A 17,310-nucleotide genomic window follows, 5' to 3' on the forward strand; every position below is an offset into this window, starting at 1 on the left:
TAGTTGAGAATATTAGTATTAAATAAATTTAAAACTACTAATGGTCATGCATAGGTAGTAGTATCTACCCTCATAGTTCCATATTAAATTATTCCATCTCACATGACCTTAGGACCCTTTTTAAAATTAGGGATGGACACAAACTGCATTTTTGTGATTTGGGGCATGGTTCGTGGCTGAACCATGAACTGATACATCAGTTCATGAATGCTGCTGGTTTAGGGGATGAGCAGCAGATGCAGAAGAGTTGTTTTTATGTCCCACTTTTCACTGCCTGAAGAAGTCTCAAAGTGGCTTACAGTCACCTTCCCTTCCTCTCCTCACAACAGACGCCCTGTGAGGTGGGTGAGGCTGAAAGAGCTCTGAGAAAAGTGGTCTGTGAGAACAGCTTCTAACAGGACTGTGACTAGCCCAAGCTCACCCAGCTGGCTGCATGTGGAGGACTAGGGAATAAACCTGGCTCACCAGATTAGAAGCCACTGCTTTTACCCACTACACCAAGCTGGCTGAACTATTCGAACTCCTGCTTTATACTCTTCATGTACTGCATCAAAATCTATGGAAGTTCATGGTGATTCTTCAGTTTGCAAACCATGAACTGTTCAAAATTTGTGAGGAACTTTAGTTTGTGAGCCAGATTGTGCCCATCCCTACTTTTTGTCTAATATTAGAGGCTATGCATTTTTTTTTTTACTGAATACAATATCAGAGGTCAACAATTGGGAAGGAAGGGGCAAGTCTATATATTAAATGATTAAGGCTGATTGGGAAATAGCTGAACAGAGAAAGATATCAAGAGTAAAAATGCTGACATTTTAACTGACTTAATTGCTTTTAATAGGAGCCTAATAAACTAGTCCCATCTGAATTGTTGACAAAGATTCCAAGAAATGGAACAGGTACTTAGAGGTTTCTGCATAGACTGGAATAATCCCCCTACCCTGCTCATCTTGTACTTCTTCAAAAAAGTGAACTTAACTGTGGCAACGTTTGTAAATCCCCCTCCCCCTGACAAAAAGCTCCTCTGGGGCCTCCTATCCCAAAAGCAAGGCAAAGTCAAGCTTTGGAGAAAAGCCTTAATTAAGCACAGTTATTTGTGAAGGGCTTCACACAGGGATGCCACAGGGAGGGGGAGGCTTTGTGACAGATGGAAAAATCGTTACCGTGATTGGCTGCCCTTTTTGCTGTGCCCTCTCCAACCTATCCCTTCTAAACATTTTTGTCCTCCATCCACTCCATCCACCACTCTCATTAAAAGCTTTTCAGCCACATCGCTCAGATAACTAGAGAAGCACAGAGAGTTGGCTTCTTTCTTCATTCAAGTCAGAAGGAAGAAGAGTGGTATGTATATTGGTGATTTGCCCCTCCCCCTTCCGCAACTTTTCCCTCTACCTTTTTGTCCTTAACAAGCAGGGCTTAGTCAGGAACTTTCATGATCAGTGCAGAAACATTGTGAGATTAGAAGCAGCCTCAAGATTGGGGCTAACGCACAACACACAAGCTCTTCTGGCAGTGTGTAATTCTTCAAAGCCTCTTGGTTTTGATCCAGGGAAGCTTTGTGGGGAGTAAAGATGTAGAGTCCTCGCTTTTTATCAGCTTTTCTCTTTAAGACCAGCATTCTCTGAAATATTTGTGTGCATGCATGTAGACATGTATGTACATATATCAGAACATGTGTGTGTATGTGCACCCATACAGATAAGTAAGGATGGCTCTTATATCTTGATTTATGCATACCTGTATGTATACATGCATCTTTATATGCATGTGCATCTTTACATGTGGTATGTTAATGTTGTAATATGAACTGTGTTGAGTTTGTGTGCATGTGCATGCACCATGCCTACATAAATATTAGTATACCTATGTCAATCATATTTTAAATATACAGGTGCACAGGCATGCATGCATTTAAGCATATATAAGCATGTATGATGATGCACAGATACATGAAAACGTGGAACAAATGCTTTGACCATTTTTTTTCTTGGCTACTGGCCAGTCACCATAATCTTTGGAATGAAACAGCCCCTCTTCCAAGAAAGTTAATCAGTTTTAAATTTCCCTTCACAGTCTGTCCTTGGGCTGTATGAAGGGCAACCTTGTACCACATTCAGAATGCCCCTGTTCTAGACAGCCTCTTCTCTTGAGGTGGCCGGAGCTTATGATCCCCCATTTAATTTTCTTCAAACTGGCTTGTGTTTGGGTAATTGCACTAACCACTCAGGTTACAAAGGAGCATATGCCTCTGTAAGAGTGTGCAGGCACATATAATATATGACAACATGCAATTAAAGCAGAATGGGATCCTAGGAAATCCTTATATGTACTTGTTTTATTTCTGTAAATGGACATTTCAGGAAGGGTAGATGAATGTTAAGAGGTGGGGTATAACTAGAGGAGAGGTAGGAAGTTTTAATCGGTTCTCTGAATATATTTTGAAGGTTAAATAACTGTTTAGATTGGGGTGACAGCATTCCCCACTATGCTATTGTCTTGATACAAACTGACTCCCTTGAACTTATGTTAGCTTCGATGGGGAATAAAGGCAAGCATAATGCAGGACCACCCCCACCCCGCCTTTCTCCCTCTTATCCTGTCTCACAGCTGCCTGAGAGTGCCAGTTTCTGTTATGGGTCCCTGCCACTGCCTTTTAACTTTGGAAGAAAGAAAAAGAAAAGGAGGGAGAGAGAATGCCAGGACATTTGTCCATGAATCACTCACATTTTTCAAGCTGCATTCTTATGTTTTCGCTTACAAAAAATTCATGTGGTTTGTGTATTCAAATAATCTTTATGTTATGGAGCTTGGGCATTATTTGGAGTATATATAGGACTTGGGTGTGCAGACAAAGCCATGACATTTTTTAAAGCTTCCCCTCTGTCACACTGCAAGAGGGTCTTCCCCACAACTCCTTAGCTGGGCAGCAAGAGAGAAATGAGAGGGAAATGGAGGGGATGGCCAGTATCCCAATACACTGACATCACTTCTGGCATGACCAGAAGTGATGACAGCACATCACAAGTGACACTCAAACATTCAGCCAAAACTTTATGATTAAAGAGAGCTTTTGCTGAATGCCACAACATTCCCACAGAGGTGAATCGCCTGCTGGTAACCCTAGTTTGCAACCAGTTTTTGTCTTCACTTTCAACCCTACCTTCTCTGTGCCTCAAAACCAGCTTCTCTAAATGCTGCAGCTGCCTTTTCTAGTTTTTTTTCTATCCTGATAGCAGTTCTGCTGGGGAGTGAGGGGAACTCTGCATCCTAGATGAATTAGTATTTTCCATTGGCTCCACCCTGTGACTGCTCAGCTCTGACCCTGGGCACATGGGCTCCACACCTTGTTCCATTAGTTCTACCTTTGTCTAGGAGGGTCCTGGGCTGAGCTCCACCTCTTCCCTGATTTGTGTTTTTCAGCCCTAAGTATACGGTTGTGTTCTCCAGGCTTTTCCACGGCTGAAATAATGCACCTGTTTTGGCCACATAAAATACTATTCTGTAGAATCTTCACAGGAATAAAACCACATAAACGGAGATTGCATTTGGATAGGGAATCAGGTGTGATTACTCTTCCTCCCTCCATTCCTACCATCAGAAAAATTGTTAGGGTATCACCATGGTCCTTTGCTTCGAGCATGTGAATCAAGAAGGGAGTACATATGGGTAATGATTCTACACCCTTTAGTGACAAGTCATTTCATGCAGACCTTTGAGTTATGGTTGACAACTTTTCAACCTTCTTGTGTAGCTGTGCTTTTAAGAACATTGACATGCAGTCATTAAAAGGTTAAAATTAGGTTTTCCAACTCTGGGTTGGAAGATTCCTGGAGATTCCTACACATGGGACCTTCCCTCAGGAGCCAACTCTAAGGGCCGTTCCGCACTCCTTCAAAATTGCACAATGGCTGAAGTTCTGCTAAGTAGGAGATTTGGGAGTGGAAACTGAGGCGGATGTGGTCTGAGGATGGGAGGCACCTCGGTCGGATATAATGCCACAGAGTCCGCTCTCCTGAACAGCCTTTTCTCCAGAGGAATGGATGTCTGTATTCTGGATAGCAGTTGTAATTCCGCAGTCCCTATAAACTGGCAGCCCTAAAAGGTTTGTTTCCATATCAAAAAAACCTTTGCCTTTTTGTGTGCCAAGCTGCTTTTAACGCAAGAAGACCTGGCCTGGCTAGCTTTCGGTCAATCCTAAAAACAAAAAAAAAACCCTTGTGAGATTAGCAAATTAAAAACAAAACCTTCTGCTGAAGAAGGAGAACCATCTTCAATGCTCCCTTTGGGTTAAGGACAGGAGTTAAGCCCTGTGGGGAACAAGACCCAGGGAATAAGCAGCAGTCATTTGTGAGCTGTTATTCACCAAATTGCTAATAGCTTCTCAGCATTTCCCCTGATGGCGTGAACCTGCTAGACTCTCCTTTTCTGAGGCTGCCTCCTGCTTTGTCACTGTGGACCAGAATGTCCTTTCAATCTTGTCTGTTAAACAGTCGAATCTGTTTCTTGAGCCAGAGGTGACTCTATCCTGTGCCCCTCAGGCACAGCAGAACATTCAAGCATGAGGAAAAGACTGAAAGAGGAAGGAGAGTAATAATCTCTTGGGGGCTCAAAACTTCAGCCATTTGTTTTCTGCAGCTGTGAAGTCCCCAGTCTCTCTGTAGGAAGCTTGTAAAGGAGCATCTTTTGAAAATGCTGCAGGGCAAGGTCAGAAAGGCTTTGGAAGCAACAGAAGGTATAATGATAAGGAGCTAAAGCAAAGGCTCAGCAAGTTGGAGCGAGAAAGGCAGCTATCCACGTGCACAGAAGGCAGAGAGGGAGCTGTGACAGTTAAATAAGAAGGCAGTCGAGGAAACGGCTCTCAGGGATTGGGGATATGGTACTGAATAAACTCTACTAAAGACTGCATTTAACCTTGAGAAAGGCCCTTTTAGCCCTGCTGCTCCTACCACTTCCCGTACTTAAGCTCTAACATAAAACTGTGTGTGAGGCTGCCTGGAAGCCAATCTAAGCTGTGCAGGGGGGGGGGAGGGTTGCCAGCTACAGGCTGGGAAATTCCTGGAGATCTAGGGGCTGGAGCCTGGGGAGGGACTTCCGCAGGATATAATGCTGAATACATCCTCCAAAGCAGCCATTTTCTCCTGGGTAAATAGCCTCTACAGTATAGCCTGGAGATCAGTTGTAATTCCAGGAGATCTCTAGGTCTCACCTAGAGGTTGGCAGCTCTAATGGGAGGGGGTGGACTGGTAGTGTTTGTTCAGTAGTGGGAGGAAAGCACTCTGCTCATGCTCAAAGGATATTGCTTGCTTTGTTATTTTGACTCATATTCTAGAAAATGGAGCCTAGAGCTAAGCTCTGGTGAGCTTTGGTTGTTCAATGTTGATATTCCATCCCATCCTTCTGCTCTGTTTCTTCTAATCTGCTCAGTGGCGGAGGTGGGATGGGGAGAGCCATTCTTTTCATTTTATCGCTGCAGGTCTGGTGCCTAGAGAGACTGAGGTGCCAAAAGTGCACACAAGGGAATCTGCGTCTGACTAGAAAATGGCATGTTCATTCCTCCTGCTGGGTTGGTTTTTTGTTTATTTGTTTGTTTTAATGATGCTATTGTTGCCTCCCCACTTAGCCGACCCCCGGGATGCAGACTGCAGCCTTGATGAGCACAATATCTGTCCTGACTTTTGCACTGGCTCCAGCAGTTCTGCCTAAGGAAGAGGGGAAGAAAAAGAAGCTGAAAACTGACATTCTACTTTATGACAACTTGGATCTAGACAGTGATGATGTCAGCCTGGACAATTATGGAGAAATCATTGATCTCAGTAATTATGAGGATATCTACGATTATGAGGACTTGACATCAAAGGTACTAATGGTTAGAATTGTTATTATACCTGTGTGTTAGCAGAGTGCCCAAGGCTCAGAACACAGCAGAAGTGTGTGTGCAGAAAGGAATCAAAATAGCAAGCAGAGACTCTAACTTTTCAAACTAATATGAGTCCTTTATCACAAGGAAATCCATTCTAGACAGGATAGAGATAGGATTCTAGTCTAGCTAAACAAAACGGAGGGAAATGCAGGAATCCATTTCATGCCAGGGTGCCAAGATGGAGAATAATATGGAAAAGTGTGGAGAGAAGATGTCAAATCCAGAAGGAGGGAAGATCTCCTGGTAGTAGCAATCGCATCAGAGCAGTAGAGAGAAAGGATGTTGGTGTCCAGGCCTATCCATCTTTCTAACTCTCTTATAATCCCTCTCTGAAGTCTGAGGCTAAGAAATATTAGTCCTTCACTTCCAACACCAACCAGTCAGGGCTTTATGTATTTGATGTACTAAGAAATTCCCATGGAAGTAGTCTCATATCAAGCAAAGAATTTGCCATGCTGATGCTCTACATAATTCCTTGTCCTTTTTCTTTCTGCCCCCTGTTTCTATCCCATTCCCTATCTCCATAGTCTTCCATTCTTCTACCAGTTCTTGGTAAAACATTCCCAATATTTTGAACATAACATGTAAATATACAGAAATTCATCAACTCAACCAGTTTGCAAAACTGGGGTTACTTTGAGAAACAACTGGAGATTCTGGTAGACCCAGCTATTTGCCTGTATGACATGGACATCAGGTATGCTGACTTACTCAACCAAGGAGGAATGGTAGAGCAGCTTCCATCAGTCATATGGGTGCATCTCTCCTGTCCCTCAGCAATCACATTGGTTTATTTTAGTGCATTCCTAAACTGCTTTTCAACCCCACATGGACCCCAAGTTGGTTTACAAAACAGATTGCAGATAATAGAAGTAGATAAATATCATCATTGTTAAACAGCACAAGAAAAGGCAACATATTTCAGCCAACTCACCATTAAAAAGTTCCTCAGCACCATTAGGCAGCATAACTCAAAGGCCTGGAGCCTCAGGGGAGGGTAGTATAAAAATAAAATAAATGTCTTCAGTCCAGATTGTTTCCAAAGAAGGGGCCAGCACTCTTGGTTCCTGGGGAAGGAATGATATAATCAAGGGGCAACAACTGGAAAGGTTGTCCCCTGGGTCCTCCCTAGCAGAACGTCAGTTAGAGTTGGCTCCTGAGGGAAGGTCCCATGTGTAGATCTCAAATCTAGGTTTGGACGATACATGACAAGGCACTGCTTTAACAGTTCTGGGCACAAGGCATAAACGTCAAAAACAGCATCTTGTATTGAGCTCAGAATCAAATAGGAAGCCAGTGCAGATGACACAATCCCTATCCAATAAGGTCATCCTAATAACACTTAACACCTAAGAGCCTCTTGTGGCGCAGAGTGGTAAGGCAGCCGTCTGAAAGCTTTGCCCATGAGGCTGGGAGTTCTATCCCAGCAGCCGGCTCAAGGTTGACTCAGCCTTCCATCCTTCCGAGGTCGGTAAAATGAGTACCCAGCTTGCTGGGGGGTAAACGGTAATGACTGGGGAAGGCACTGGCAAACCACCCCGTATTGAGTCTGCCATGAAAACGCTGGAGGGCGTCACCCCAAGGGTCAGACATGACTCGGTGCTTGCACAGGGGATACCTTTACCTTTAATAACACTTATTTATCCAAGGACAGTGCAGATTTCAGAAGAGGATAGAGGATTGTTGTGGCAGTTGCCTTGGAAAATATATTAAAACCCTTCAGGACCAACAAAGTGGATGTGTCAAGCATCAATAGCAAGATTGGACTGTTCAGGAAAGGAGACTGTTTGGCAGCAGGGAGGAAGACTCTCCTTTCCCAGCACTTGTGTTTTAAAACTGCGGCCCTCCAGATGTCCATGGACATCTGGAAGGCCACAGTTTGACTACTCCATCCTACATAATGGACCTGCTTATAGAAACTTCTCACTGTGCTGTTCTTGTATATAGGCAGCCATGGATGTTCTGTAGGAGACTGGACTTTCCCCTTAATTTCTATGTGTCAGAGTTCAGAGACTGCTGTGAATGATTCTGAGCCTCCCAGAACTGGTTTGGCATTCATCTTCAGGGCTGCCGTCCTAAGCATATCTCATGCCTCTTGAAAAAAAGGGGAGAGTGGAGGTGACAAATTCATGCTCCACTGGCAGAAATTCTCTAGCGGAACTAAACTTTTAAAATAATGTTTATTGTATTTTTACCCATGTTCTTTTTATTGCGATGTGATGACTTCATAAGATATTTTGAGGCCACTTTTGTGCAGGAAAATGGAATGTGCATATTTTAAATAAATATTAACCTGAAAACTTGTGAATTAGGAAATGCTTTGCACGGCTCATGCCTGTAAACTGGTATTGATTTGGAAAGCCATGTGTATTTGACTTGCAGATTGAAGTTGATACCTTAGCCCCTCCTACCAGGGGTTTTCCACAGCCTCTGAGCACAACAGCTGTACCAACTGAGGTTCCACCAAGCAAGCTACCAAGCTCTGCAACTCCCAAGAGTAAGGGACCAGGTCTCTTCGGATCTGTCATAAATCAGGGTGAGTGAGCAAATCTTTTCCTTTTTAACAGTAAGGGAGGCATGGGGCTGAATTGGTAAAAAGTTGTATCCCAGTGGCCTCTTTCTGAGAATGTTGCTTAAACTGAGGCAACAAAGGTCTCAAGTTCAATTTTATCTTCCATCCTTTTTTCTCATTTTCTTGCCCATATTCATAGTAACATTGATAAACAGGCAACCCCTCACATTTCCCATTCTCATCACCCATCCCCTACCTGTAATTCTTTCATTATAGGTTGCATCCAGGGTTTCCTCATGATTGTGAACACCTGGAACACATATAAGACTTTATGACTGCAATAGTAACCAAATTAAATTGCCCAATCAGGGTTTTTTTGTTTTGCTGTATAGAACTGCTTTTAAAAAATCATTTTCCTTCCCAAAAATAATACAATCATTTTAAAGCATCACACAGACATAGTTGGGAGACATATTAGTGATGTAAATATGTGCTATATATATTTAAAACAATTCTGTTTCACATAGCCAGTGAATCCTAAAACATACTCAATATCATTTTTTTAAAAAAAATCAGTTTTCAAGGTAGTCTTGCTAATCTTAAACTTCTACGTTTTTGTTGTTGGCTTCTATGTTTTTCCCAATTAGTTTTTATTATTAATTTTTGTTTTGTTTGGGAGCTTATTTAATTCTGTGTTGCTTAGAATCTTAACTGATAGAAAAGCTCTTCATACTGTTGGGCATTAAAGAGAGACAGCCCCATTCCTTCCACTTTCCCCGCAGTCCCTTTTTCTTCCTCAGGGAACATGAGGGAATGTGCTCTTTTTCTATAAAAAATGATGGGGCTTCTTCCTTGAGATGTGAGGGGAGCCTAAGAAAAGAACGGCTTTGAAATAAACAAAAACAGCAACAAAGCAACACTTTAATGAGCAGACACGTAGCAGCAATCGGACAGAGTAGCAATTAGATTAGTGACAATTAAAATCCTGTAGAGAGGGATAAATATCTTTATTCATTTTCTGTCACTCTGAACCAGGACAAATTAAGTAGTAAGCTGAGGGAAATTGTTGCCTTTCTGCTTTGAACTCCTCCACTAATAGATCTGGGGCCTGTTTAGTTCTCTGAATAGTGTTTTATTTTTATTTTTTTTTATTTTTTTAATCCAAGTGTTTTTAATTGGTGCTTGGAATCTTGTCATGTCTCTGCAGTCGATTTAACTCTGCAATGGGCTGTTAGCTGAAAAAATAGTAGCAATGGTTTTTGAGTGCACAAATATCTCCTTCAGGGGTTGTATCTTTATATATGAGAGGCAAACAAAAAATTATGGGTAGCCCCATCCATTCAGAAAGTGTTGCTTCTTCTGGATTGGACTTGGCCAGGAATGATTCATTTTTAAGCAGCCTCTTTGGATTGCTGATAGCTTGTGATCCATGTCTTAATTAGAGTTGACTCAATAGTTTTTTTTCCCCATTTGTTTCTTTCCCCCCAAAGTGAATTAAGCCCTTGCTTATGAATTGGGCCAAGGTGACTCTCATATAACATTTCTCATATCTTCATAACACAAACTGAATCTCCAGTCATTTTGACTGCTGCTTCATAATATGACAAAGTTATGAATCCTATCCCCCACTTTTAGGGGAGGGAGAGGGAATAATATGGCATAATATGGCCTGGGAGAAACTTCATATTCTGTCTTCTTAAAATCTATTTCCTTATGTCATCAAACTTTTGTGGGTCCTAAATCAAAAGAGATAAATCACCTCTATTCAAGTGTGAGGTCAGCCTATCTCAGTGTGACAGGATATACCCTAGAGAAGCTAACCACAAAGGCTGCAGGCATCTGAACAGCAGACGCTAGAGGGTGAGTGGCTTGGAATCTTAATGTCTGGGGAGCACTGGAAACGTCCAACTGGCCATTACTGCAAATGAAATGTTGACCCCGGTACACTGTGATCTGATCCACAAACGTAATGCTTTTTAGCAGATGGAGGAGGAGTAAGAGGTTTTATGTTTGTTTAGTTGCTTGCTTCTTTATTTATACTTTTGACTTTTACCCTGCCATTCCCAGCAAAGCTGGCACATGGTAGCTTACAAGTTTAAAATAATACATAGATATTAAGACCATCATAAAAATTTAACAGCCTAATAACAGCATTTACAGAGATCATAAGAATAATCAAACATGCTCTGCCACTGCCTCCATGATGTTATCTCCTAGCCAGCAGAAGGGCGCATTTGCTCAAAGGAGGGGCCTGGATGATGTTAATGTCCTTATCCTGGCCTCAACCAAACACCTGGCAGAAGTGCTCCATCTTGCAGGCCCTGTGGAACTGAGCCAGCTGAAGTGCTAATAACTGAAGGAAGATTTACATTGAATGTAAATTTACCCAGAAACACAGAGTATCTGCACTATGTTATATTTGCGCAAGAAGGAGACTGCAAGGCTTCATGAGGAGAATATGGATGGATATTCCATCCATCCGCACCAAGTGATCAGCAAGAGCAGGGAAACAGCAGGGGAACATGCCCTGTGGAATCACAATATCTGTTGTGCTGTATCAGCCACCACAGTTGTAATAGGGAAACTGGACAAGATGGTCCCTGTGTGGAAACCACAGTTACAGGCATCACTATTACTATGGAGAGAAGCGTTACCCTTCAGTTTTAAAAAACCCTTTCTGCCAAATGCAGTATCATCTTGAACCAGCTGACCCTTCCAGACTGTTTTCAGAGCCTGCCTCGCATAAAGCACATTGTAGTAACCTAGTCCTGTCTCGCTTTTAGGTCTTCCCACCTGTTTGGCCTGTGTGTGCATCAGAACCTCTGTTTACTGTGATGACACCGATCTAGAACTCATCCCACCTCTGCCCTTGGAGACTGTGTACTTCTATGCTCGCTTCAATCGTATCACTCGGATTCAAGCCAATGACTTCACTGGACTCAGTATGCCCTAATTTTTAGATTTTTGCAGCTTACCAGCAGTCTCACCCTCAAGTAACAGTGCAACCTCATGCAGAGTTACTCCAGATGAAGTCCGTTAAAATTAACGGGTTTAGATTGGAAAAACTGCATGCAGTTGTATTGCAAACCACCTTCCCTGTTACAAACAAGGCCACCTATACAGCTTTCTGCCTCATTCGTGCTTTACTCTCATTGAGTCACTTTCCCTGTTGCAAACAAAGTCAAAAGTAAAGCATCCATTGAGAGCAGTGGGGAAACTTGCTGTGCATTTATCTCAGCTGGAAATATTTGAAAACCTTCTTATTTCATAATCTGGGTTTTGTTTATACTGAATTGCATCCGATGATTGATTTGGTCCATCTCCAATTTAGGGCCAGTTGACGTGATCAAATCAGGAATTATTCTCATAAATTCTGGGAGCACGTTACTTTGGAAACATTTTGTTATAATCTTTGAAAATCCCTTCAAGTGACATTTTTGCGCTTTGTATTATTGCTCACCTAGTTCAATTTCACTTGTGCTCACTTAGACTGAGGAAGAGTGCATGCACTTTTCCTTTTCTGTGAACATCTGCCACATTGTTGTTTCTTTCCTCTGGGTACCCCAGTGGGCTTTAAAGCTGAGTGGGGGCTTGGACCCAGGTGTAGTTCTAGTCCTCCGCCTAAGGAACATGCTGCACTGTTTCTCTTTGGTTTTAATTTAAAGCTTGGTGAGGAATTAACAAGACTCTCCTCCTACCTTCTCAATTCCACCAGCGCTTGAGGGGAAGGGAAAGGGTGAAGGAAATGGTGGTGTGGAATGGCAGGCAGTACAGCAGGTTGCTTGTGTTCTGTCACCATTCCATCACATCATGTTGTGAATTCATCCCAAAGTTAAAGGGTAGTAGTCAGGGAGAATTATGTCTCCTGCACTATCCAGAGTGGGCGTGATAACATTTCAAGGGACACAAGCATAACCTGTGAACAGTGATGGCTAGTAAAGCATCTGCACCACTTTGAATATGAACTTTTTCCACAGCAAAACTGAAACAAATTGACTTGACAAACAATATTATTTCCTGGGTGGATGAAGACTCCTTCCGGCTGCTGCCCTCTTTGCAAGAACTTATTCTCCCTGAAAACAAGTTGACTTCCCTGCCTGAGTTGCCCAGTGGCATTATACAGCTGGATGTCCGCTTTAACATGATCCAGAGTTCAGGCATTCGACCGGAAGCCTTCCAGGTAAAACTTTCAAATCTGTTTCTGATCAATAGATTACTGCTTCTCTGTGATTGTCTCCCATTGTGAACTCAGAATATCATTTCTATATTAATAAACCAGTGAATTTGTGGGACAAAAAGTCTTGGAAGGTATTTGTATGATCACATGTTACACTGAATGCACATACATCCTACCTACAGGTGCATGCATGTTATAAGAGACAGCCATGACATATTCACCTGGCAACTGAAACTAAGGACTAGTACATGGATAAGTGGGGGGTTTGCATCATATGCTCAGCTGTACAAGAGCTGAACGTAACCTAAGAATTACGTAATACACATATTAAACAAAATTAATGTACATGACACACAAATTGTAAATGTATTCACTGCAACTTGTGAACAGGGCTACAGTAGCCCTGTCCATATGTGATAGTGAATACACAAACATCCTGTATGTGCGTATGTACATCTGCTTGTAATAAGAAGCCGATACATGTTCACTATGAAACCAGGTCCAGTACCTGGGTTAATTATGCATTCATCTTTTTCTTTGCATCAATCCACTTACTCTTTTAAATCGATTCCTGACCCATTTATGCATGTGCTCTGTTAATGCAGTTTTCTTTTGTGCTTCCCGAAGAAAAAAAGCAAAAACAACCGAGAAACCAGAAAAATGTTTAGAGTGTTTATTTGACACTCATTGGTGGGTGGTGTGGAGCAAGGGGCCAATGGACCTCCTATTAGTAGATGAAGGATGTGGAGACAAAAGCAGCGGAACATTTTGCATTTGAAAAAAATTCCAGGACCAAAGAAAGGGAGGAAACCATTGCAAAGCAACTTTCAGATATCATGGGGAAAATGCAAGGGAAATGGGTACTCACCACTGGAAGGGGTAAGTACAATGTAGAGTTGAAAAAAACCATGGGAGGATATCCACTTGGAAACTGGGGCCACATGCAGAAACCAAAGAAAAAACAAAGGGGACTTCTGACAGCAGAGGAAACCTTTTATGCATAATCAACCCTGGAAAAATGTGCAGCTTCAATATAGCATGAAATTTACTCGAAGTCTGTCTAAAGAAAAACCAAGTGGTGCATGATGTCCAGTTTTCTTGCACATGTATTTTTAGAGATCAATTTGGTGGCAAAATCCTGACAGTTTCTATGGCTGCATCCTCTTAGAATGGGTTTGATTAAGACATACGCAAACAAATTGGCCTCTTTTGAAAATCCAGGAAAGATCTTGGGAAGCCTGAATTGAAAGTTAGGGCAAGTAAAGGCCTGATCCTTCTTTCATGTGCTTTCAGGATCTGAAGAAGCTACAGTTCCTTTACTTAGCTGATAACAAACTGGACTATATCCCAGTGCCCCTGCCTGAGGGACTGCGGTCTTTGCATCTACAGGTGAGGCAGCGACAGAGACCCTGACTGCCAGCTATTGAGACACCAGCAGCCAAGGGAATGACTCTGAAACACAACAGTCATTCTTTCTCATTTTGTTATAGGTTACTAGGAAATGCAAGGGATAGGGCCATGAGTTGGGCTCATGTATACACTTGTCTATGGATGGGAACCCCTCTAATTTCACTTAGCTTGGTTCTGCTCCTGTTCTAGTTTCAAGTGGGTAGCCGTGTTGGTCTGAAGTAGTACAACAAAAATAGAGTCCGGTAGCACCTTTAAGACCAACAAAGATTTATTCAAGGTGTGAGCTTTTGAGTGCATGCACTCTTCCTCAGACTAAATGAACAACAATTATTTAGACTGAGGAAGAGTGCATGCACTCGAAAGCTCACAACTTGAATAAATCTTCATTGGCCTTAAAGGTGCTATTGGACTCTATTTTTGTTCTGCTCCTGTCAAGAAACACTTCTGTCAAGCAGGCTTCCTCCACCTGATATTCCCTTTCCCCTTTTGGTCCTGTCCGCTGCCCCCTACAGAAGAGAACTGTGTTCAGCCTAATGCCCTGATCCAAACTGGAAAAATCAGGCTGCCCTACAGATCAGGTCAGCTCATTATTTAGCCAGTCGAAAGGATCATGATGTTCCATATGAAAGGGGAAGCACTTACCAGTTAGTCCCCTTTCTTCATTTTGATAGGATTGCCAGCTTCCAGGTGGTAGCTGGAGATCTCCCAGAATTACAATTGGTCTTCAGGCTATGGAATTCAGTTCCCTGGAGAAAATGATTATGTTGGGAGGTGAATTCTACTGCGTTATTGCTATTATAAGATCCCTCCCCTCCTCCAACCCTCCCCTCCTCAGGCTCCATCCCCAAAATCTCCAGGAATTTGCCAGCCTAGAGCTGGCAACCCTTTTCTTTGTCTTAAAAAGTTCTTTCTGCCACTTCAAAAGAGACTTGGCTTGGCCATTTGAGATTTTCTCCTTGCTTTTTGTTTCCCTGCCAGAACAACAACATCCAGACCATGCATGAAGATGCATTTTGCAACAGCAGAGATCACAGTCATATCCGTCGGGCACTGGAGGACATTCGCTTAGATGGCAATCCCATCAACTTGAGCCTTTTCCCCGATGCCTATTTCTGCCTGCCTCGTCTGCCCACAGGCCGTTTCTACTGAACTAAGCACCTATATCAACCACCAGCCACAGAGATTGCTGGGAATTAAGACCAAGGTGACCCAAGGAAAGTGGCTGGCTGTTATTCCTTGCAATACACTTAGACTTTTCTGTCAGTATAGCTCTCTTTTCTTTATCAGCTTGGCCCCTACTCCTATAAGAGAATGCAGGAGGCACGCAGTATACATTAGCCCTTGGAAATACACATGCTGGAAAAAAAAACCCAACAAATCATACCACAGGATTAATTTTTAAAAATCAGATTTAAACATTCACTTTGTGTCCCTTTTAAAAATCCTAATATGGGACTGAAAGAAAAGAAGCAGCTTCAGCTGACTGTAAAAACAGCGAATGTTCGTGTTTCTTCCCATAAAGGTGGTGAACGTAGCAAATGCTAGGCCTTTCCATAATCTCTGTTCCCAAAATGCCACACTTCCTTATGTGTGGGAGGGGGTCTCTTGAGTAGTTACAGCTACCACCTCATTCTCAAGTGGCTGGATGCGTCTCTTAAGAATCCGTGGCTGGCGATGTTGACTGTGGAAGTTATTCCTTTCAGTTGTAGAGCTTAGCCAGGTCCTCATTTTATGTTATCATTTATCTTCCTGGTTTTTCTTCTGTGGTTTTCAAATTCCCAGCATCTGTAGTTCTTACATACACTTTTAAATACTTGAAGATTTGTATGCCAGCAGTGAACTAGTTTTTGCTTTAAAATTCATTTGTTTATGTCATTTGAAAGTTTCATCTTTACTGAAAGAGTGTACATCAATATATCTGAAGTATGATGTAATAATCATTTTGATTTGATTATATATATTGTTGGGGAATTCTTTTGGGAAATTTCTTCCCCTCAATGTATTGACACCCCCCCAAAAAAAATTTGGCTGAGGTGGTATGCCTGTGCATACTGCAAATTCACCTTTAAAGGAAATAAAGCAAAATGCACTTGAGCAAAGAGTATACACAGAAAATGTGCATGGATAATTTAAATTACACCCAACAGGGGTTAGTTTTTACTTTCCAGCTAGCCATCTCCTTTGTTAAATAAAACAATGATGTAAGTAAGTGATAAAGTGTTGCAGCAGCAGGGATGGGGTGAACTAAAGCTTTCACTCCATAGCAACAGAACTAGTCAATTACTAAAGGAGAACAACAGCATCCTCTGAATATTACAAAATTAGCCACGCTCGTACGAACTGTAGCACTTTAGCACACATTTAGAAGCAAGCATTTTTACCGTGACACGCTGCTTGCCTTTACCACCTTCTTGCCCCCAACGGCTGGGGTTCCTGGCAACTTGCTCCTGTCATCCCAGCACTGCACTCACACAAAGGCCGCACTGTCCAGTCACAGAGGCTCCAGCCTGGGGTTCTTTGGCTGATCTCCAAACGGGCCTTCGAGTCTTGCACTCCTACAGCAATCTGCCAAGCTGATTCCTGTTACAGTATGCATTCAAAATACAGCAGAGCAGTGCAGCATAAAGTCCAGGTGTCACTGTGGGGGCTTAAACAATAGTTGCAGACTGGAGACAAAGGTATAGAGAAGAAAAACCGAAAAGGGTAATGTCTATTTCCGTTCAATCAACCCTGTGTAGATACTCGTTCCTACAAGTGGCCCTTCATAGCTGTCCACACACGTGCAGAGTCAGAGTGGGCAGGCAGGTCTGAATTTGGCTTGCCTTCCTTCATGGAGAAGAGACAGACATGTCTATGGGCTGCTCCTCTGAATGTAGCACCTGGGGGACGGAGGGAAGAAAGAAGAGGGAGGGGGGAGTTGAACTAGGATTGCCAACCTTCAAGTGGGGCCTGGAGGTTTGACGATGGAGAGACAGGGGGCCCATCATAGCTGTACTTCTTTCCACAGCTCTAGGGCTGCTAACGAATCAGGAGAGCTTTCTGGGCTTTCTGAGCTTTCTAGCAACTTGATCACTGCAAAGTCTGTGCCTCTGCTTGGCCCTGCCTGTGCTCATTCTTCACAGCCAATATTAATTGTTCATGCATGGCATGGAGACCGTTGTCCTCCAAAAGTCCCTGTCTGGCCAGTTTGCTGATGAGGGTGATCATGAAACCAGCACAGGCTTTGCAGCCTTACCGACCCAATCCTATTCCCAGTGCCAGTGGAAAGATGCACCCAAGAAGAAAACATCT

The 17,310-nt window shown here is 42.7% G+C and overlaps 1 protein-coding gene and 1 long non-coding RNA gene across 14 annotated transcripts in view; one reads left to right on the forward strand and one right to left on the reverse strand.

The window, feature by feature from the left end:
* LOC143835996 (uncharacterized) overlaps nt 1–17,310 on the reverse strand; it is a 172,031-nt gene that overhangs the window by 98,479 nt on the left and 56,242 nt on the right. For 2 of the 8 annotated variants that reach the window (XR_013230437.1, XR_013230438.1), the window contains exons 3-7: nt 16,401–16,898; nt 14,662–14,765; nt 13,478–13,540; nt 8,689–8,742; nt 6,855–6,987 (exon numbers count right to left, since the gene is read on the reverse strand). The exons of 1 other annotated variant lie outside the window; for it this stretch is intronic. This is a non-coding gene — a long non-coding RNA (uncharacterized LOC143835996). The remainder of the gene's footprint in view (nt 1–6,854; nt 6,988–8,688; nt 8,743–13,477; nt 13,541–14,661; nt 14,766–16,400; nt 16,899–17,310) is intronic. 5 more of the 8 variants (XR_013230442.1, XR_013230441.1, XR_013230436.1 and 2 more) reach the window with 4 other exon arrangements.
* Nucleotides 1,215–15,975, forward strand: OPTC (opticin). 6 transcript variants are annotated; one of them, XM_077334607.1, is made up of 7 exons: nt 1,215–1,341; nt 5,621–5,857; nt 8,303–8,456; nt 11,216–11,374; nt 12,410–12,612; nt 13,903–13,998; nt 14,998–15,975. In XM_077334607.1, the coding sequence occupies exons 2-7, from the start codon at nt 5,633–5,635 to the stop codon at nt 15,166–15,168; spliced, it is 1,008 nt and encodes a 335-aa protein (XP_077190722.1). In that variant the 5' UTR covers nt 1,215–1,341; nt 5,621–5,632; the 3' UTR covers nt 15,169–15,975. The 6 variants fall into 6 exon arrangements, with proteins under 6 accessions (XP_077190722.1, XP_077190723.1, XP_077190721.1 ...); XM_077334608.1 differs by lacking the exon at nt 1,215–1,341 and adding an exon at nt 4,539–4,732; XM_077334606.1 differs by lacking the exon at nt 1,215–1,341 and adding an exon at nt 4,539–4,704.

This window comes from Paroedura picta, chromosome 4 (assembly GCF_049243985.1).
Source record: "Paroedura picta isolate Pp20150507F chromosome 4, Ppicta_v3.0, whole genome shotgun sequence".
Taxonomy (NCBI): domain Eukaryota; kingdom Metazoa; phylum Chordata; class Lepidosauria; order Squamata; family Gekkonidae; genus Paroedura; species Paroedura picta.

What these genes read in the sequence shown, in the direction of transcription:
- OPTC (XM_077334605.1), top strand. Translation starts at nt 5,104, where the DNA reads ATGCTGAATACATCCTCCAAAGCAGCCATTTTCTCCTGG. An exon ending in ATGAGGACTTGACATCAAAG is followed by an intron (nt 5,858 to 8,302) that starts GTACTAATGGTT and finishes TTTGACTTGCAG; the next exon opens with ATTGAAGTTGATACCTTAGC. An exon ending in TGCGGTCTTTGCATCTACAG is followed by an intron (nt 13,999 to 14,997) that starts GTGAGGCAGCGA and finishes TTTCCCTGCCAG; the next exon opens with AACAACAACATCCAGACCAT.